The 21,826-nt window shown below is 47.3% G+C and overlaps 1 protein-coding gene across 3 annotated transcripts; it reads right to left on the reverse strand.

Annotated features, from left to right (window-relative positions):
- Window positions 1-1,104: 1,104 nt before the first annotated feature.
- LOC104676046 (zinc finger protein 816-like) lies at window positions 1,105-21,229 on the reverse strand. 3 transcript variants are annotated; one of them, XM_030942037.1, is made up of 5 exons: window positions 21,094-21,229; window positions 11,631-11,679; window positions 11,092-11,169; window positions 5,674-5,800; window positions 1,105-4,216 (listed from the first exon to the last, which is right to left on the reverse strand). In XM_030942037.1, exons 3-5 carry the CDS (start codon window positions 11,152-11,154, stop codon window positions 1,893-1,895), a joined length of 2,514 nt encoding a protein of 837 aa, XP_030797897.1. In that variant the 5' UTR covers window positions 11,155-11,169; window positions 11,631-11,679; window positions 21,094-21,229; the 3' UTR covers window positions 1,105-1,892. The 3 variants fall into 3 exon arrangements, with proteins under 3 accessions (XP_030797897.1, XP_030797898.1, XP_030797899.1); XM_030942038.1 differs by lacking the exon at window positions 11,631-11,679 and having other exon boundaries at window positions 21,094-21,222; XM_030942039.1 differs by lacking the exons at window positions 11,092-11,169; window positions 11,631-11,679; window positions 21,094-21,229 and adding an exon at window positions 6,211-6,259.
- Between the last annotated feature and the right edge of the window lie 597 nt (window positions 21,230-21,826).

The raw sequence follows: 21,826 nt of genomic DNA on the forward strand, positions 1-21,826 counted from the left end.
CTCAAGGCTGTTGGCCAGGCTGCTGACCTCAAGTGATTTACCTGCCTTGGCCTCCCAAAGTGCTGGGATTATAGGCATGAGCCACCACACCTGGCCCATTCTTCTTCACATTAACACTTTTCATGTCAATTAATGCTTGAACTCAATGTTAAGTCAACTCAAACTCAAGTCAATGCGGAGTTGACTCTAATGTCAATTAAAGCTTTATGATTTTCTATATTCATTTGGAACAATTATCTCAAAAATGAATTTTCTGATGTTCTGCATGGAGTACCCGGACTGAAGACCTTGCCACCCTTATGACATTTGTAAGATTTCTGTCCAGTATAGATTCTCTGAAGCCTAATGATTTGTGAATGGGAAGTAAAGGCTTTGTCACAATCATCACACTTGTGAGGTTTCTCTCCTGTATGAATTCTCCTGTTTTGCATAGGATGAAGCTTGACTGAAGACCTTGCCAGTCATGACATTTGTAAGGTTTCTCTCCAGTATGAGTTCACTGATGAACTATAAATTATGAACAATGTCTGAAAAATTTGCCACATTTATTACACTTTTCAGATTGTGGGTGAAAGATAGATCAGACTGTTACTGTGTCTATGTAGAAAAAGGAAGACATAAGAAACTTCATTTTGATCTGTACTAAGAAAAACTCTTCTGCCTTGAGATGCTGTTAATCTGTAACCCTAGGCCCAACCCTGTGCTCGCAAAATCATGTGCTGTATTGACTCAAGGTTTAATGGATTTAGGGCTGTGCAGGATATGCTTTGTTAAAAATGTGTTTGCAGGCCGGGCGCGGTGGCTCAAGCCTGTAATCCCAGCACTTTGGGAGGCCGAAACGGGTGGATCACGAGGTCAGGAGATCAAGACCATCCTGGCTAACACGGTGAAACCCCGTCTCTTACTAAAAAATACAAAAAACTAGCCGGGCGAGGTGGCGGGCGCCTGTAGTCCCAGCTACTCGGGAGGCTGAGGCAGGAGAATGGCGTGAACCCGGGAGGCGGAGCTTGCAGTGAGCTGAGATCCGGCCACTGTACTCCAGCCTGGGCCACAGAGCGAGACTCCGTCTCAAAAAAAAAAAAAAAAAAAAAAAAAAAAGGTGTGTGCACGCAGCATGCTTGGTAAAAGTCATTGCCATTCTCCAGTCTCAAGTACCCAGGGACACAATGCACTACAGAAGGCTGCAAGGACCTCTGCCCAAAAAAGTCTGGGTATTGTCCAAGGTTTCTCCACAGTGAGACAGCCTGAGATATGGCCTCATGGGAAGGGAAAAACCTGACCGTCCCCCAGCCCGACACCCATAAACGGTCTGTGCTGAGGAGGATCAGTGAAAGAGGAAGGCCTCTTTGCAGTGGAGATAAGAGAAAGGCGTCTGTCTCCTGCTCCTTCCTGGGAATGGAATGTCTCAGTGTAAAACTCGATCATACATTTTATTTGCTGAGATAGGATAAAACCTCCTTATGGCTGGAGGTGAGACATGCTGGCGGCAATACTGCTGTTTACTGCATTGAGATGCTTATGTAAAGTCAAACATAAATCTGGCCTACGTGCACGTCGAGGCACAGCACCTTTCCTTAAACTTATTTCTGACGCAGAGTCCTTTGCTCACATTTTCCTGCTGACCCTCTCCCCACCATTACCCTATAGTCCTGCCACATCCCCCTCACCGAGATGGTAGAGATAGTGATCAATAAATACTGAGGGAACTCAGAGACTGGTGCCAGCACGGGTCCTCCATATACTGAGAGCCAGTCCCCTGGGCCCACTTTTCTTCCTCTATACTTCGTCTCTGTGTCTTATTTTTCTCAGTCTCTAGTCCCACCTGACTAGAAACACCCACAGGTGTGGAACGGGTGGCCCCCTTCACAAGATCTCTCTTCTTTATGGATTCTCTAATGATTTGCAATGGTCGTAGCATTATTGAGGACTTTGTGAGAATCATTACATTTGTAAAGTTTCCCTACACCATGGATGGCTTGATGGTGAATGAGTGTTGACTTCCCACTAAAGGCTCTGTCACACTCATTACACTTGTAAGGTTTCTCTCCAGTATGAACTCTCTGATGTTGTGCAAGGTGTGCTTTTTGATTAAAAACCTTGCCACATTCATTACACTTGTAAGGTTTCTCTCCAGTATGAACTCTCCGATGTTGTGCAAGGCATGAATCACTCCGGAAAGCCTTGTCACAAACCTTACATTTGTACGGTTTTTCTCCAGTATGAATTCTCTTATGTCTTTCAAGGTGTGATTTGCGACTGAAAACTTTGTCACATTCTTCACATTTGTAAGGTTTCTCTCCAGTATGAATTCTATGATGACGCGCAAGGTGTGCTTTTCTACCAAAAACCTTGCCACATTCATTACATGTGTAAGGTTTCTCTCCAGTATGAAGTGTATGATGACATTGAAGATTTGACTTCTGACTGAAGGTCTTGCCACATTTATTACACTTGTACGGTTTCTCCCCAGTATGAACTCTCTTATGGTGTACAAGGCATGACTTTTTCCAGAAAGCCTTGTCACAAACCTTACATTTGTATGATCTCTCTCCAGTATGAATTATCCTATGTGTTTCAAGCTGTGATCTGCGAATGTAAACTTTGTCACATTCCTCACATTTGTAAGGTTTCTCTCCAGTATGAAGTCTATGATGATGTGCAAAGTTTTGTCTTCTACTAAAAACCCTGCCACATTCATTACATGTGTAAAGTTTCTCTCCAGTATGAAGTCTATGATGACATTGAAGGTATGACTTCTGACGGAAGGTCTTGCCACACTCATTACACTTGTAAGGTTTCTCTTCACTATGAATTGCCTTATGAATTACAAGGCCTGAATTTCGACGGAAGGTCTTGCCACATTCATTACACTTGTAAGGTTTCTCTCCAGTATGAAGTCTAAGATGGCATGTAAGGGTTGTCTTCTGACTGAAGGTCTTGCCACACTCATTACACTTGTAAGGTTTCTCTCCAGTATGAAGTCTAAGATGGCATGTAAGGGTTGTCTTCTGACTGAAGGTCTTGCCACACTCATTACACTTGTAAGGTTTCTCTCCAGTATGGAGTCTACAATGGCATATAAGGGATGACTTCCGAATGAAGGTCTTGCCGCACTCATTACACTTGTAAGGTTTCTCTCCAGTATGGAGTCTACAATGGCATATAAGGGATGACTTCCGACTGAAGGTCTTGCCACACTCATTACACTTGTAAGGTTTCTCTCCAGTATGAAGTCTACGATGGCATGTAAGGGATGACATCTGACTAAAGGTCTTGCCACACTCATTACACTTGTAAGCTTTCTCTCCAGTGTGAACTGTATGATGGCATTGAAGGGATGTCTTCTGATGGAAGGTCTTGCCACACTCCTTACACTTGTAAGGTTTCTCTCCAGTATGAAGTCTACGATGGCATCTAAGGGATGACTTCCAACTGAATGTCTTGCCACATTCACTACACTTGTAAGGTTTCTGTCCAGTATGAAGTCTACGATGGCATGTAAAAGATGATGTTTGACTGAAGGTCTTCCCACACTCATTACAGTTGTAGGTTTTCTTACCAGTGTGACATCTACAATGACATGCAAGATATCGCTTCTGATTAAAGATCTTGCCACATACATCACATTTATATTGTTTCTCTCTTGAATGGGTTATGTGATGGCTCCTTAAGAGTGAGCTATAATTACACGCTTTGCCACACTCATTATATTGGCAAGGTTTTTCTCTCATGCGTACTTCCCGTATTTGTGTGGATAATGAAGAATGGAGGAAATTCTTCCCATACTTATTAGAAATATGGGTTTTGAGTCTACAAGAAATTCTTTGGGATGCTGAAGCTGAGGAAGCACCACTGACAGACTTGTCCACTTGGTTACTAATTTTCCCTTCGGTCGGAAATATGTGCAGTTCAGGCAGATGCGAATGAAAGCTTGATCCAAGCTGATCTTTAATAGGCTTGTTTCCAGCATGCCTTTGATCATGTCGGTCTGTACTACCAGTCAACTCTTTGGTTTCTGTCATAGGTGCTTCATGGCCATTTCTTTCAACTTCTTGCCACTGAAACTCAAAGTGATGAATATCTTTTTTGATTTCTGGGAAGCAAAAATCTCCAATGGGATGACTTTTATGTCTTTCCAATGTCCCTGTGTGGAACCCTTCTCCAGTATTACTGTGCCCAGTTGATGAGAACTCCATCACGAATTTTAAAAAGCTATCTAAAAAACATAAAGACCAATAGGTTTCTAATTAAGTACAGATGGTAAATAATAGTTAATATTGAAGTGTGTAAATATTACACAAAAAGGAATACTTAAACTTCCCAAATGTGATCTTCAAAGTTTAGAAACACCCTGTCTCTACTAAAAATACAAAAATTAGCCAGGCATGGTGGTGGGTGCCTGTAATCCCGGTTACTCGGGAGGCTGAGGCAGCAGAATTGCTTGAACCCAGGAGGCAGAGGTGGCAGTGAGTGGAGATCATGACATTGCACTCCAGTCTGGGTAACAAGAGCAAAATTCTGTGTCAAAAAAAAAAAAGAGTTCAGTCAAGAGCCTCATATGTATGAGGCAGTAAGCCTGAATGATGTCCTCCCTAGGAGGAATTTTCTATAGCAGTGACTGCTGCTTAGAGAAAATTATCATTAGTTTATGTGATGAACACTGTCACAGTGCCAGCGAGAGACACTTCTGTGATGGTTCTCAAAAACCAGAACGAAAGGCCAAGTGTGGTGACTCATGCCTGTAATCCCAACACTTGGAGGCTGAGGCAGGCAAATTGCTTGAGGCCAGGAGTTCAAGACCAGCCTGGCCAACATGGTGATACCCTATGTCTACTAAAAATACAAAAATCGGCCAGGTATGGAGGCAGGTGCCTGTAATTCTAGTTAGGTTGAGAGACTGAGGTACAAGAATTGCTTGAACCCAGGGGGCAGAGGTTGCAATAAGCTGAGATCATGACACTGCACTCCAGCCTGTTCAACAGAGGGAGACTCTGTCTCAAAACAAACAAAGAAAAAGAAAACAAAACCAGAACCACAGCTGGAAACACTTCTCAGTCACTGTCATGCTTTCTATCTCGTATCCTGGGCTACGCTGACAATTCTACTCAGGGCTTCCAGGGACATCTCTGCCAGGATGATGTTCAATTGTATTAGTCAAAGTGTTCATGAATTTTCTGTTTTTATGTAAAAACAGACAGCTCTAAGAAGCTATCCATGGCCGGGCGCGGTGGCTCAAGCCTATAATCCCAGCACTTTGGGAGGCCGAGACGGGTGGATCACGAGGTCAGGAGATCGAGACCATCCTGGCTAACACGGGGAAACCCCGTCTCTACTAAAAAATACAAAAAATTAGCCGGGCAAGATGGCGGGCGCCTGTAGTCCCAGCTACTCGGGAGGCTGAGGCAGGAGAATGGCGTAAACCCGGGAGGCGGAGCTTGCAGTGAGCCGAGATCCAGCCACTGCACTCCAGCCTGGGCGACAGAGCGAGACTCCGTCTCAAAAAAAAAAAAAAAAAGAAGCTATCCATGACAGATAGGAGGGTCATCACTGCAGAAAACAATGACATGTACATCAAAAACATGGACGGGGCAACATCACAAGAGAATACAAAACCAGGAAGAGCCAAGATAGACAAGGACAGATTCCTCACGTCTAGAGGGACATTTTCCTCACCCACAAACTCCAGGTTCCTGTAGTTCTCCAACATCACGGCCGTGTATAAAGCCCTCTGCACAGGGTCCAGGCATTTCCACTCCACCAGTGAGAATTCTATAGCCACATCCCTGAAAGTCACGCGTCCCTAAAATGAAAAACACATTTCAACAAAACATGGAGGACTGAGTTATCACCTTCATATGAAATGAGAAAAGAGAAAATAAGTATTGATTTGATCCAAGACTGTGTTCTGACAAATCCACATTAAGGTATTTTTAAAAAATTTTTCTGTGTAGTTGCGTTTTATTGTACTTTTTCATGATAGATTTTAAAATCCCCTAAGTCACTGTGGAAGTCTCAGTTTTATGGACAATATAAAAAATATATGGCCTGGCACAGTGGCTCACACCTAAAATCACCACACTTTGGGAGGCCGAGGCAGTTGGATCGTCTGAGCTCAGGAGTTTGAGACCACCCAGGACAACATGGGGAAACTCTGTCTCTACTAAAGATACAAAAAATAAAAATAAAAAACCCAGGTGTGGTGGTACACACCTCTAGTCCCAGTTACTTGGGAGGCTCAGGCAGGAGAATAACTTGATAACCAGAGGCAAAGTTTGCAGTGAGCCAAAATCATGCCACTGCACTTCAGCTTGGGCTGCAGAGTAAGACTCCATCTGAAAAAAAAAAAAAAAATATATATATATATATATACACACACACATATATATATACACACACACCTATATATACACATATAGATATGTGTATCTATATATATATTAATAAATCCAGGCATGTTGGCTCACACCTGTAATCCCATCACTTTGGGAGACCAAGGTGGATGGATCACTTAAGGTCAGGAGTTTGAGACCAACCTCTCCAACACGATGAAACTCTGTATCTACTAAAAATTAAAAAACTGGCTGGGAATGGTGGGGGGGTGCCTGTAATCCCAGCGATTCAGGAAGCTGAGGAAAGAAAATTGCTTGAACTCTCTGGAAGCGGAGGTTGCCCTAAGCCAAGATCACACCACTGCAATGCCGCCTGGGCAACAGTGTGACACTCTTTCTAAACAAACAAAAAAAAGTATATATATTGCAAATGATGTCTTTTCTACATAAACCCTGGGCTTGGCCGCACGTGGTAGGTCACGCCTGTAATCCCAGCACTTTGGAAGGCTGAGGCAGGCGGATCATAAGGTCAAGAAATAGAGACCATTCTGGCCAACATGGTGAAATCTCGTCTCTACCAAAAATACAAAAATTAGCTGGGCATGGTCGCGTGCCTGTAGTCCCAGCTATTCGGGAGGCTGAGACAGGAGAATCGCTTGAACTCGGGAGGTGGAGGTTGTAATGAGCTGAGATGGTGCCACAGCGCTCTACCCTGTTGACAAAGTGAGACTATGTCTCAAAAAAAAAAAAAAAAAAAAAAAAAAAAAAAAAAAAAAAAGCCAGGCACCGTGGCTCACTTTGGGAGGCTGAGGTGGGTGGATCACCTGAAGTCAGGAATTCCAGACCAGCCTGGCCAACATGGTCAAACCCCGTCTCTACTAAAAATACAAAAATTAGCGTGGTGGCAGGCGCCTGTAATCCCAGCTACTCGGGGGGCTGAGGCAGGAGAATCGCTTGAACCTGGGAGGCAGAGGTTGCAGTGAGCTGAGATTGCACCATCACACTCCAGCCTGGGGACAAGAGTGAGACTTTGTCTCAAAAAAATAAGAAAATATAAAATACACAAAAATTAGCAGGATGTGGTGGCACATGCCTGTAGTCCCAGCTACTCAGGAGGCTGAGGCAGGAGAATCACTTGAACCTGGGAGGTGGAGGCTGCAGTGATCTGAGATGGTGCCACAGCACTCCAGCCTCACAACAGAGTGAGACTCTGACTCAAAATATAAAAAATAAAAAATAAATATAAAAAGCCGGGTGCGGGTGGCTCACACCTGTAATCCCAGCACTTTGGGAGGCTGAGGTGGGTGGATCACGAGGTCAGGAGATAGAGACCATCCTGGCAAACATGGTGAAAACCCTCTCTACTAAAAATACAAAAATTAGCTGGATATGGTGGCACGCGCCTGTAGTCCCAGCTACTCGGGAGGCTGAGGCAGGAGAATCGCTTGAAACCGGGAGGTGGAGGTTGCATTGAGCCGAGATAGCTCCACTGCACTCCAGCCTAGTGATAAAGAGAGACTCCGCCTTAAAAAAAAAAAAAAAAAAAAAGGCTTATCCATTAATGCACTTCTGCACATACTTCAAATCACATCCACACACACTTAAATTAACTTCAGTTCAGAGATTATAAGCAAACACCTGGAGAGGACACATCCACAGCGACTCGCCAGGCTGAGGTGGGAGGACTGCTTTAGACTGAAGTGAAGTGGTTGAAGTGAACCAAGATCACACCACTGCACTCCAGCCTGGGGGACAGAGTGAGATCTCGTCACCTCCAACCCCCAAAAAGTTGGAAGCTCATTGAATTAAGATACAACTTCAAGAAATCACAAAAGCAATGCATGAAGAAAAGGAGAAGGTCAACCAACATACAGAAATTATGAAGAACTACACAGAGACTTTTAGGCTAAAAATACAGTAACTAAATGGAAAAACTCAATACATGCGTTCAAAATCAGAAATCATTATGTAAATTAAAAGTTAGTAGCCGGGCGCGGTGGCTCAAGCCTGTAATCCCAGCACTTTGGGAGGCCGAGACGGGTGGATCACGAGGTCAGGAGATCGAGACCATCCTGGCTAACACGGTGAAACCCCGTCTCTACTAAAAAAAATACAAAAAAATTAGCCGGGTGAGGTGGCGGGCGCCTGTAGTCCCAGCTACTCGGGAGGCTGAGGCGAGAGAATGGCATGAACCCGGGAGGCGGAGCTTGCAGTGAGCTGAGATCCGGCCACTGCACTCCAGCCTGGGCGACAGAGCGAGACTCCGTCTAAAAAAAAAAAAAAAAAAAAAAAAAAAAGGTAGTGAAAAGGGGATGGGTGAAGTGGTTCACACCTGTAGTCCCAGGACTTTGGGAGGTCAAGGTGGGCGGATCACTTGTGGTCAGGAGTTCGGAGACCAGCCTGGTCAATATGTTGAAACCTTGTCTCTAGTAAAAATATAAAGATTAGCCGGGTGTGGTGGCGGGCTCCTGTAGTCCCGGCTACTCTAGAGGCTGAGGCAGGAGAAGCGCTTGAACATGAAAGGCAGAGGTTGCAGTAAGCCGAGATCATGCCACTGCACTCCAGCCTGGGCTGTACCATCTCAAAAAAATGAGAGGGAGACCAACTCAAAAATAAAATTTCTTTTTTTTTAAGAAAAAGGCCGAACGTGGTGGCTCATGGCTATAATCCCAGCACTTTGGAAGGCTGAAATGGGTGGATAACCTGATGTCGGGAGTTCCAGACCAGCCTGATCAACAGGGACAAACCCTGTCTGTAGTAAAAATACAAAATTAGCTGGGAATGGTGGCGCATGCCTATAATCCCAGCTACTTGGGAGACTGAGGCAGGAAAATCACTTGAACCTGGGAGGCGGAAGTTGCAGTGAGCTGAAATCATGCCACTGCACTCCAGCCTGGGCAACAAGAATGAAACTCCATCTAAAAAAAAAACAAACAACAAAAAGAAACGAAACAAAACTGTCAAGGACTCACGTGTCTTCATTCAGAGAAAGCTCCAAGGAGGATTTAAAAGGCGAGCTATCTTGTTTTCTACCTTGGAAACATGAACATTTTCAGAACTTGCTGGACAAAATACCGTAACAAAACATTCATCAGGCTGGGAGCGGGACTCACACCTGAAATCCCAGCACTTTGGGAGGCCGTGGCGGGAGGATCAATTGAGGCCAAGAGTACGAGACCAGCCTGGCCAACATGGGGAAACCCCATCTGTACTAATAATACAGTAATTAGCCAGGAGTGTAGCACGTGTCTGTAACTGCAGCTACTCAGTTGGCTGAAGCCTAAGACTCATTTGAACCTGAGAGCCAGAGGTTGCAATGTGCCTCTACACTCCAGGCGGGTGACAAGAGTGAGACCCTGTCTCAAAAAACATGCCAAACAAACAAACAAAAAAAGCCATTCATCAAATAATTTTTTCTAAAGTCTCATAACGATGTATGGATACACTAAAGGATTGCACTGACTTGCCACGGAACCCTCAACAGTGATTCCCCATTGAGCCATGGGGATGGGTGGAAGGTTGGACAGGATAGGGGATGCATACGTGCACTTGTCTTCGGACTTTTACTACACAACACATATATACAGTGTGTGGTGTTTAAAATAAAAGAATCATTTAATAATAATGGGTAGAAAAAGAATGACTCCATCATCTCTAACGACGTAACTTGTACTCTTATGTCAGAGCAAACTTATAATCATTTTTACCTCAAATGCTTGCTTCATCAGAGTCCGTGCAAAAAAAAAATCAAAAAACAAAAAACAAAACAAAACAAAACAAAAGTCTCTGTGGGGTCAAAGTGCTGGGAATGATTGAAAGAATCCCCTGCATTTAGATATTTACATTGATTTTATAATTTGAAGTCAGTGATGGAATAAAGCTAACTCTGTCACTGACATCTATCTCCACTTTCGATTCTATTCCAAGCCATTGACAGTGCAGAGTCCTGCTGGGCTTTCTCACACCTATAATCCCAGCAATTTGGGAGGCTCAGGTGGGAGGATCACTTGAGGCCAGGAGTTCAAGGCTACAGTGAGCTATGACTGTGCCACTGCACTCCAGCCTGGACAACATAGCAAGTCCCTAACTCTAAATAATAAGAAATAAAAGAATCAGCCATGCATGGTGGCACATGCCTGTCATCCTAGCTCTTTGGGAGTCTAATGTGGGGATCACTTGAGCCCAGGAATTGGAGGCTGCTGTTAACTAGAATTGTGCCATTGCACTCGAGACTGGGCCCGAGTGTGACACCCTGTCTCCTAAAACAAAAAGTGTGGAGTCAGAGACATATTGACTCACTAGTGTAGCTTCAGATGCATTACAAAATCAGACACAAAATATCTCCCCTAGTTTGTCTCCTTTTCCAGAATTTACCAGATACCAGCGCACATTAATGAATGACTTTCATATACAGTTTCTCTGATCTGGTCCAGAAAGAGCTAAACGTGCATCCAGATGTGGCCACTGAACAATCCCTGCTGCCCAACATCACTGACTGCACGGGACCCTCACCCCGTCCTCATCCATGTCTGGTGTGAGCCCTTCCCAGGCCCATGCCCTGTGCCGCCTCTTCCCAAGCTCATTCACTAGGTTATAGGAGATGGAATTTAAGTGAACATGACAAGGACTGAGAAAAGTCTTGGGTGAGTGCGAGCAAATGTGTGAGGCAGGACGCTTCAGACTCACAGAAGACTGGCTACTACAATGCTTGGCATTTCAGAAAGGAAAGAGACAGCGGAATCCACCGAGGAATATCACTCACCTGAGGAAGAGCCATCCCTGGATCCTTTTCTTTGCTCTTCTTGGTGGCTTCCTCATGTAACATGAGTCTTTGGAAATCCTGTGTGTGAAAAAATCAGAGATTTAATGTTTAGAAACCACTCACTCCTTTCCTGTGACAAAACACACACACGGGGGAGACCTCAGCCGAGAGAAAGATGGTCTTCTGCTGCCCACTGCACCAGAGATCATGCAGAGATAAGAACGTCCCACAGCAAGACCTACAAGGGTAATTTTGACCCGTTTTAGATCTTGCTCCCCTCCTGGAATAGTCCACACACACACACATGCTGAAGCAGGGCACAGATCTCCAGGCCACAGATCTGGCCCTAACCAAACCCCACACAGAGCACAGTCCCCTCACCTCCCTATGGATCACAGGCTGATCTCAGCTCTCAACATGGAGGAAACTGCCTTGATGTTTAATGCTGGACACAGACGAGGACCACCAGCGCCATTGTAAGTATTATTGAGTGTGGGTCCCATCCTATGACAATAGCAATCTTTGATGAAACAGCATACCTGAAATCCCAGCACTTCCGGAGGCCAATGAGACTGGATCCTTTGAGCCCTGGTGTTGGAGAGCAACATGGTGAAAGCCCGTCTCTACCAAGAACACAAAAATCAGCGTGGTGTGGTGGTGCGTGGCTGTGGTCCCAGCTACTCTGGAGGCTGAGGTAGGAAGACCACCACTTCTCCTGCAGCCCTCCTCCCTCCCCCTTGCCTAGTTCACAAGACAGGAGAAAAGGGAGAAAGCAAAAAGTTAGAAACAGAAGATAGCCAGATGGCCTTGGCACCACCACCCGGCCCTGGTGGTTAAAAATAAAAATAATAATATCAACCCCTGACCTAAACTACTTATGTTATATGTAAATTCCAGACATTGTATCAAGAAGCATTGCAAAACTTTCTGTTCTGTTAGCTGATGCATGTAGTCCCTAGTCATGTACCCCACTTGCTTGATCTATCATGACCCTTTCACGTGGACCCCTTAGAGTTGCAAGCCCTTAAAAGTGCCAGGAATTGGCCAGGCACAGTGGCTCATGCCTGTAATCCCAGCACTTTGGGACGCCAAGCTGGGCGGATCACGAGATCAGGAGATCGAGACCATCCTGGCTACATGGTGAAACCCCGTCTCTACTAAAAATACAAAACATTAGCCGGGTGCAGTGGCGGGTGCCTGTAGTCCCAACTACTTGGGAGGCTGAGGCAGGAGAATGGCGTGAACCTGGGAGGTGGAGCTTTCAGTGAGCCGAGATTGTGCCACTGCACTCCAGCCTGAGCGACAGAGCAAGACTCCATCTCAAAAAAACAAAAACAAAAACAAGCCAGGAATTTCTTTTTCGGGGAGCTTGGTTCTCGAGACAGGAGTCCAACGATGTTCCTGGCTCTGAATAAAGCCACTTCCTTCTTTAACCCGGTGTCTGAGGGGTTTTGTCTGCAGCTTGTCCTGCTACATTTCTTGGTTCTATGACTGGGAAGTGAGGTAATTAATGGATGGTTGAGGAAGCCCCTTAGGTGGCTTAGGCCTGCCCTGTGGAGCATCCCTGCGGGGGACTCTGACCAGCTTGAACGATGCAGATCCTGAGAGCGCTCCCAGGTAGGCATTTGCCCCAGTGGAATGCCTCATCAGAGTGGTGCATGGCAGGCCCCCATGGAGGATCAACACTGGCCAAACACCGGAAAGGAACTGGGACTTGGAGCCTGGTCATCTGAAACACGGTAAGACCAGTCTTGGGAACTTGCCCACTGCATTTGAGTGGAAGTGTGGCTTGATCACCCATGGCGTGCCTTCATTGGCACTTTGGTTTTGGTTTTGATTTTAACTTGTTTTGAATTGCTTGACAAACAGGCGTGCCTTTAACGACCCTTTGGCGTTGGTTTTGATCTTGATTTAGTGTGAATTAGATGAGTGAGTGATCTTTTACCCTTTCCTTCTTGTAGTGTGAGTGTTGTTTTGTCTTGAGGAAAAATGAGTCAGACACAAAGTAAGCCCACTCCACGAGGAACTACGTTGAAAAATTTCAAGAAAGGATTTAACAGAGACTATGGAGTTACTATGACACCAGGCAAACTTAGAACTTATGTGAGATAGATTGGCCAGCATTAGAAGTGGGTTGGCCATCAGAGAGAAGCCAGGACAGGTCTCTTGTTTCAAAGGTATGCACAAGGTAACTGGAAAGCCAGGACACCTAGACCAGTTCCCGTACACAGATACTTGGTTACAGCTGGTACTAGACCCCCACAGTGGCTAAGAAGGCAGGTAGCAGCAGTGCCAGCAGCAAAGGGACAGATAGCCAAGGAAAGATCCCGCTCCACCCGCTGAAGGAAAAAAACTCCTAAAGTTCTGTCCGACCCAACACCAGAAGACCCATTGCAGGAGATGGCACCAGTGATCCCAGTGGTGCCTTCCCCTTACCAGGGAGAGAGGCTCCCCACTCCTGAGCCCACAGAACTTGCGCCTCCACAAGACACACACACCTCTAGGCCACCCAGAGTAGACAAGAGAGGATGTGAAGCCTCAGGAGAAACCCCTCCCTTGGCAGCTCCTTTACAACCCAAAACTGGGGTACAAATGCCCCTGAGAGAGCAGCGGTGTACTGGGATAGATGAGGATGGGCACATGGTGGAGAGGCGTGTTTTGTGTACCAGCCATTTACCTCTGTCCACCTTCTCAACTGGAAAAACAATACTTCGTCCTATACTGAAAAGCCACAAGCTCTACCTGTTCTGCTTCAAACTATCATCCTGACCTATAACCCCACTCAGGCTGACGCTACCTCATAAGGAAGAGCACGCTCACGTTCCTCTCTAACACAGATGAAAGGTGGAGAGAGCTCCAAGCAGCGACTAAGTGGCTGGAGGAACAGGCACCGGCTGGTTACCAAAACCCCCAAGAGTATGTAAGGACCCAGTTCCCAGGAACTGACCCCCGCTGGGACCCAAATGAAAGAGAGGACATGCAAAGGCTGAACCCACACAGGGCAGCTCTCCTGGAAGGATTAAAGAGCGGAGCCTGGAAGGCCACAAACGTTAACAAGGTCTCTGAGGTCATCCAGGGAAAAGAAGAAAGTCCAGCACAATTCTACGAGAGGCTGTGTGAGGCCTATCGTATGTCTACTCCCTTCCATCCCGATAGCCCTGAAAATCAGCACATGATTAACATGGCTTTAGTCAAAGCTCAGAAAACATTAGAAGAAAACTGCAGAAACAGGCCGGGCGCGGTGGCTCAAGCCTGTAATCCCAGCACTTTGGGAGGCCGAGACGGGCGGATCACGAGGTCAGGAGATCGAGACCATCCTGGCTAACACGGTGAAACCCCGTCTCTACTAAAAAAAAAAAATACAAAAGACTAGCCGGGCGAGGTGGTGGGCGCCTGTAGTCCCAGCTGCTCGGGAGGCTGAGGCAGGAGAATGGCGTAAACCCGGGAGGCGGAGCTTGCAGTGAGCTGAGATCCGGCCACTGCGCTCCAGCCTGGGCGACAGAGTGAGACTCCGTCTCAAAAAAAAAAAAAAAGAAAACTGCAGAAACAGGCCGGGTTTGCAGGGATGAATATGTCACAGTTATGAGAAGTAGCTAACCAGAGGCCAGGCACGGTGGCTCATGCCTGTAATCCCGGCACTTTCAGATGCCGAGGCGGGTGGATCACCTGAGGTCAGGAGTTTGAGACCAGCCTCAACATGGAGAAACCCCATCTCTACTAAAAATACAGAATTAGCTGGGCGTGGTGGTGCACACCTGTAATCCCAGCTACTCGGGATGCTGAGGCAGGAGAATTGATTGAATCTGGGAGGCAGACGTTGCGGTGAGCCGAGATCACACCATTGCACTCCAGCCTGGGCAATAAGAGTGAAACTCTGTCTCAAAAAAAAAAAAAAAAAAAAAAAAAAAGCTAACCAGGTGTTTGTAAACAAGGACGCAGTAAACCGTAAGGAAAACCGCAGAGAGAGAGTGAATGCCAGGCCCGGCGAATCGCCCACCTGTTAGCCGCAGCAATCAGAGGGGTCCCCCCCGAAGAGGCAAGAGAAGAGGGGCCCTTGGAAAGATACTCGGCCTGGCTATCCAAGCTTGAAGCATAACCAGTGTGCTTATTGTCGAGAAATAGGACACTAGAAGGACAAGTGCCCTCAGCTAAAAGGAAAACAAGGTGACTCAGAGCAGGAGGCCCCAGACAAAGAGGAATGGGCCATGCTCAATCTGGCAGAAGAGTTATAGGACTGACGAGGACGGGGTTCAAGTGCCCCCAAAGAGCCCATGGTCAGGATGACAGTTAGGGGCAAAGACATTGATTTTCTTATCAATACCGATGCTGAACATTCAGTAGTAACCACCTCAGTTGCCCCCTTATCCAAAAAGACTATTGATATAATCGGAGCCATGGGAGTTTCAGCAAAGCAAGCTTTCTGCTTGCCCTGGAATTGTACTGTAGGAAAACATAAAGTGATTCACCAGTTCTTGTACATGTCTGACTCCTTGGCCTTGCTAGGAAAGGACTTGCTTAGCAAGCTGAGAGCCACCATCTCTTCTACAGAGCATGGCTCTTTACAGCCAAGGTTACCCGGAACGGGAGTCATTATGGCCCTTACGGTCCCCTGGGAGAAGGAATGGAGAGTTTTCTTAACTGAGCCGGGCCAAGAGATAAGACCAACTCTGGCTAAGCAGTGGCCAAGGGTGTAGACAGAAGACAACCCTCCAGGGTTGGCAGTTAACCAATCCCCAGTACTTACAAAAGTTCCGTGTAGGGCCAAGCCAGTCAAGCAAAAACAGTACCCGGTCTCCAGAGAAGCTCTTGAAAGTATCCAGGTCCATCTCAAGCGCCTGAGAGCCTTTAGTATTATAGTCCCTTGTCAGTCTCCATGGAACCCTCCCCTCCTGCCTGTTCCCAAGCCAGGGACCAAGGACTACAGGCCGGTACAGGACTTGCGCTTAGTCAGTCAAGCTACAGTGACTTTACACCCAACAGTACCTAACCCGTGCACGTTGTTAAGGTTGCTGTCAGCTGAGGACAGCTGGTTCTCCTGCTTAGACCTGAAAGATGCTTTAACATTAGACTAGCCCCTGAGAGCCAGAAGCTCTTCGCCTTTCAGTAGGAAGATCTGGGGTCAGGTGTCACCACTCAGTACACTTGGACCTGGCTTCTGCAAGGGTTCAAGAACTCCCCGACCATCTTCGGGGAAGCACTGGCTCGGGACCTCCAGAAGTTTCCCTCCAGAGGCCTGGGCTGCGTGTTGCTAGTACATTGATGACATTCTGCACGGACACCCCATGGCAGTCGGGTGTGCCAAGGGAACGGATGCCCTACTCCAGCCCCTGGAGGACTGTAGGTATAAGGTGTCCAAGAAGCAAGTCCAGATCTGCTAACAGCAGGTACGTAACCTAGGATTTACTATCCAACAGGGGGAGCGCAGCCTGGGGTCAGAAAGAAAGCGGGTCTTTTGCAACCTACTGAAGCCTAAAACCAGAAAGCAGGTGAAAAAATTCTTAGGAGCTCTGAGGTTCTGCAGACTGTGGATCCCACACATTGCAGTACTTGCCAAGCCTCTGTACGCAGTCACAAACGGGGAGGACCAGGAGCCTTCTGAATGGGGATCCCAACAACAGCAAGCCTTTCATGAGTTAAAAGAAAATCTTACGTAAGCCCCAGCCCTGGGATTACCTGATCTGACACAGCCTTTTATACCGTACGTTTCCGAGAGAGAAAAGATGGCAGGTAAAGTTTTGACCCAAACTGTGGGGCCCTGGCTGAGGCCAGTGGCCTACCTCTCTAAACAACTAGACGGGGTTTCTAAAGGTTAGCCCCCACGTTTGAGGGCCTTGGCAGCAACTGCCCTGCTAGCACAAGAAGCACATAAACTAACTCTTAGGCAAAACCTGAACATAAAGGCCCCCATGCTGTGGTGACTTTAATGACTACCAAAGGACATCATTGGTAGTCTAGACTAACCAAGTACCAAAGCTTGCTCTGTGAAAATCCCTGCATAACCACTGAAGTTTGTAACACCCTGAACCCGCCACCTTGCTCCCGGTATCAGAGAGCCCTGTCGAGCATAACTGTGTAGAAGTGTTGGACTCAGTTTACTCTAGCAGGCCTGACCTCCGGGACCAGCCTTGGGCATCAGTAGACTGGCAGCAATACGTGGACAGGAGCAGGTTCATCAACCCATAAGGAGACAGATGTGCAGGATATGCGGTGGTAACCCTGGACACTGCCGTTGACACCAGATCATTGCCCCAGGGCAGTTCAGCCCAGAAAGTCAAGCTCATTGCTTTAATTCAGGCCTTAGAACTCAGTGAAGGTAAGACTGAAAACATTTACACTGACTCTCAGTATGCCTTTTTTTTTTTTTTGAGACAGAGTCATGCTCCGTCGCCAAGGCTGGAGTGCACTACAGGTGCCCGTGACCAAGCCTGGCTAATTTTTTGTATTTTTAGTAGAGACCAGGTTTCACCATGTTAGACAGGATGGTCTCGATCTCCTGATGTAGAGATCCGCCAGGCTCGGCCTCCTAAAGTGCTGGGATTACAGACGTGAGCCACCACGCCTGGCCTTCGGTATGCCTTTTTAATCCTGCAAGTGCATGGAACATTATATAAAGAAAAGGGCCTGTTGAAATCTGGAGAAAAAAGACATAAAATATCAGCAAGAAATCTTGCAATTAGAAGCAGTATAGAAAGCCCACAAGGTGGCAGTCATGCACTGCAGAGGACACCAGCAAGCGTCCACCTCAGTTACCTTAGGGAACTCCACAGCTGACTCAGAAGCTCTAAAAGCAGCATCCCCCCCACTAGGCATCAGTCACAGCCCCCCTGCTCCCTCAAGCACCTGACCTGGTACCTACTTATTCTAAAGAAGAAAAAGACTTTCTCCAGGCAGAGGGAGGACAGGTCATGGAAGAAGGAAGGATCCGGTTACCAAATAGGAGAGTAGCTGTGCCACCGCTGCTAGGAGCCGCAGTTGTACTGGGGGTGCATGAAACCACCCATCTAGGTCAGGAGTCACTTGAAAAGTTGTTAGGCTGGTACTTCTACATCTAGCATTTGTCAGCCCTTGTCAAAACCGTGGCGCAGCGGTGTGTTACCTGCCGACAGCACAATGCCAGGCAGGGTTCAGCCGTTCCGCCGGCATACAAGCTCATGAAGCAGTCCCCTTTGAAGATCTCCAGGTGGACTTCCCAGAAATGCCAAAGTGTAGAAGTAACAAGTATTTACTAGTTCTCGAGTGTACCTACTCTAGGAAGGTGGAGGCTTTTCCCACACAAACTGAGAAAGCTTGTGAAGTAACCTGTGAAGAAAGCTTCTTCGAGATCTAATTCCTAGATTTGGACTGCCCTTATGGATCAGCTCAGATAGCAGGCCAGCTTTAGTGGCTGACTCAGTACAGAAGATGGCAAAGGTATTAAAGATCACATGGAAACTGGTTGCCACCTACCAACCTCAGAGTTCTGGAAAGGTGAAGCGGATAAATCGGACTATCAAAAATAGCTTAAGGAAAGTGTGTCAGGAAACAGGATTAAAATAGATACAGGCTCTCCCTATGGTATTGCTGAAGACTAGATGTACTCCCTCCCTCTGAGAGAACAGGCTATTCCCCTTATAAAATATTATACCATAGACCCCCTCCCATACCACGGGGACTCCCGGGCACTCCGAGAGTTAGGTGAAACTGAGTTACAGAGACAGCTACAGGCCTTAGGAAAATGACACAAACGACTTCAGCCTAGGTAAATGAGAGATGCCCCGTTAGCTTATTCTCCCCCGTTCACTCTTTTTCCGCAGGTGATGAGTGTGGATCAAGGACTGGAACGTAGCCCCTTTGCGCCCACAGTGGAAAGGATCCCAGACCCTCATCCTGACCACACCCACCGCTGTGAAAGTAGAAGGAATCCCAGCCTGGATCCACCACTGCTGTGTAAAACCTGCACCTGAAACCTGGGAGGCAAGACCAAGCCCACATAACCCCTGAAAGTGACCCTGAAGAAGATGACAAGCCCTGCTCCAGTCACACCCGGAAGCTGACTGGTCTACACACGGCCGAAGCATGAGGAGGCTCATCATGGGACTCGCTTTTCTTAAATTTTAGACTTGTACAGTAAAGGCTTCACCTGACCTTCCTCAAACTAAGGACTGTTCCCAGTGTATTCATCAGGTCACTGAGCTAGGACAGCAAATTAAAACAATCTTTCTGTTCTATAGTTATTATGAATGTACAGGAATGTTAAAAGGAACTTATTTGTACAATGCCACTCAGGACAAGGTATGTACCCCAGGAAATGACCAACCTGATATGTGTTGTCACCCATGAAGCCCGCTGCAACCACCATTTTTCAAATAAGATTAAGAACTGGTCTTTTCCTAGGTGATACAAGTAAAATAACAACTAGAACAGAAGAAAAAGAATCCCCAAACAAGAAACTTTAAATCTGATGCTTGTGCAGCCATTAATAGTAACAAGCTCAGATTAAGATGTGGATCTCTTAACGAAGAAAGGAGCTACACAGTAGAAATAAATACGTTTGTCATGATGCAGAGGTGTGTGAAAATTGTGCCTATTGGCCATGTGTTATTCAGGCTACTTAGAAAAGGATTAAAAAGACCAAGTTTACCTTAAAAAAAAAAGCCAACCCCTCCTGTGCTACCCGTCACTGTAACCTACTAGAACTAATAATCACTAATCTCCTACACTCCCGTTAGAAAAACAAGAGAACATGTAACCCTGAGGATCAACAGGACAAAGCTAAACCCCCAAGCTGCCATTTTAGTCCGAGGGGAGGTCCACATGCGCTCTCCCAAACCAGTGTTTCAAGCTTTTTATAATGAGCTAAATCTGCCAGCACCAGAGCTTCCAAAAAAAAAGGCAAGGAACTTGTTTCTGTACTTAGCAGAAAATGTAGCTCATTCCCTCAATGTTACTTCTTGTTATGTATGTGGAGGAACCACTGTCAGAGACCGATGGCCTTAGGAAGCCCGAAGCCCGAGAGTTGGTGCGCACTGATCCAGTTCCTGACACGATTCCAGTTCAGAAAGCCCAAGCTAGCAACTTCTGGGTCCTGAAAACCTCAATTATCAGACAGTGCTATGTAGCTAAGGAAAGAAAAAACTTCACCATCCCCGTAAGAAAGCTCAATTGTCTAGGACGGAAGTTGTACAACAGCACAAGGACAGCCACTTGGTGAGGTCTAAACCCTACTGAAAAGGACCCATTAAGTACATTTTCTAAATTACAGACTGCCTGGGCTCATCCAGAATTTCACTGAGACTGGACGGCCCCCGCTGGACTGTACTGGATACGTAGGCACAGAGACCATCTCCAATAACAAAGAAGAAAAGGAAACACCTGGGTCCTGGCTCTGGGACTCTAAGGCCAATTAACGTGAACTTTACAAAACTAGACCAAAGGTAAAAACCCCATCTCCCCACCCGGAGTAACAAAGGAACAAAGGCTACTCTCCTGTAGCCCTTCCATTTCCACCACGTCTCAGATGGAAAGGGAAAGAGCCCAGGAGTGGCCAGGGCCAAGCACCGGCCACCCCTCCATCCGCATAGCGCACCCATCTGCTCTGGCCTCGGGCCAATTCACCTCAGCATTTCATTGGCCAAAGGCCAGATCCTTCATCCAGATAAGGGGTAGCCCATAGGGACCTCAAAAGAAATATTTTAATCCCCCAACACGTTGTAAACGGTGCCCTGGAGACGCTCGCTCGGGCCCCCTCCCACCGTGTGGAGTGCTTTCCTGACCCCCGGCACTGGGGCTGCAGCGCTGCGCTCCAGGGGCCGCCGAGAGCGAGGCTGGCGGGCGCTCTCGAGCATGGCGAGAATCCAGCTCGCGGGTGGGGATTTGAAACAGCGCGAGGCAGGAGGACAGTCAGGAAGGATTTTAGGAAAGGAAAGTTTCGCGACAGGAGGTGTCTGCACAGCCCCCACTGCAGAAAGACCGAGGACGGGACCAGCCTCAGGGCGATTTTAAACTCAAAAGGAGGCGACTCACCGACTCTCACCCGGACGTCTCAATTTGCTCTGGGTTGAGAAAGAGGGGTCGGTCTGTGGGGACCCCACGTCGCGGGTATAGCAGCGCCAAGAGAACTGGGAAGCGCAGACGTGATGGTTCAACCTTCAGACCACGCCATCCGCTTCCGGGTCTGTGCCAATCAGCGCAGGACCGAAGCCAAACCTGGGCTAGTCCCCCGAAGAGGTGGGTGGGGCCTGAGCGAGGCTGGGGCAGGGCGCGAAGGACCAGGGGCCGGGGGCGGGAGAGTAGAGCCCTGGGACTGTGAGGGGTCCGCGGGGGCGGGAAGGGGGCGGGGCCTGAGCTTCCCTACTTCTCCCTCTCGGTGCCTCTGTTTTCCCGGTTTTGGAGGCGAAACCCGCCAGTGAGGCTGGAGCGGCTCAGCAGTTGGGGAGACAGTATCTCCCTGAGAAGTCGCCTTGTGGCGAAAATTGGATCCAGGAAAGTTCCTTGCTATTGAAATCAATTTTAGCAATTTAATTCCAAAGCCTCGAAATTGTCTAGGGCAGGAATGCAAACTAGAATGTGAAATGCAAAGCCTTGCCTGAGCGAAACATACAATTTCATGCTGATGGCCCACAGAACAGAAGAGAAATCCACTCCCTTTCAATTCTCCATTCACTGAGTCCACCCTGTGCTCAGCTCCTGAGACTTCCCTAGGGCCACCGCCTGGGGTGCGGAGCGGAGGGCTCAGGCCAGGGAGGAGTGAGGTCAC

Source organism: Rhinopithecus roxellana, chromosome 12 (assembly GCF_007565055.1).
Source record: "Rhinopithecus roxellana isolate Shanxi Qingling chromosome 12, ASM756505v1, whole genome shotgun sequence".
Lineage (NCBI taxonomy): Eukaryota > Metazoa > Chordata > Mammalia > Primates > Cercopithecidae > Rhinopithecus > Rhinopithecus roxellana.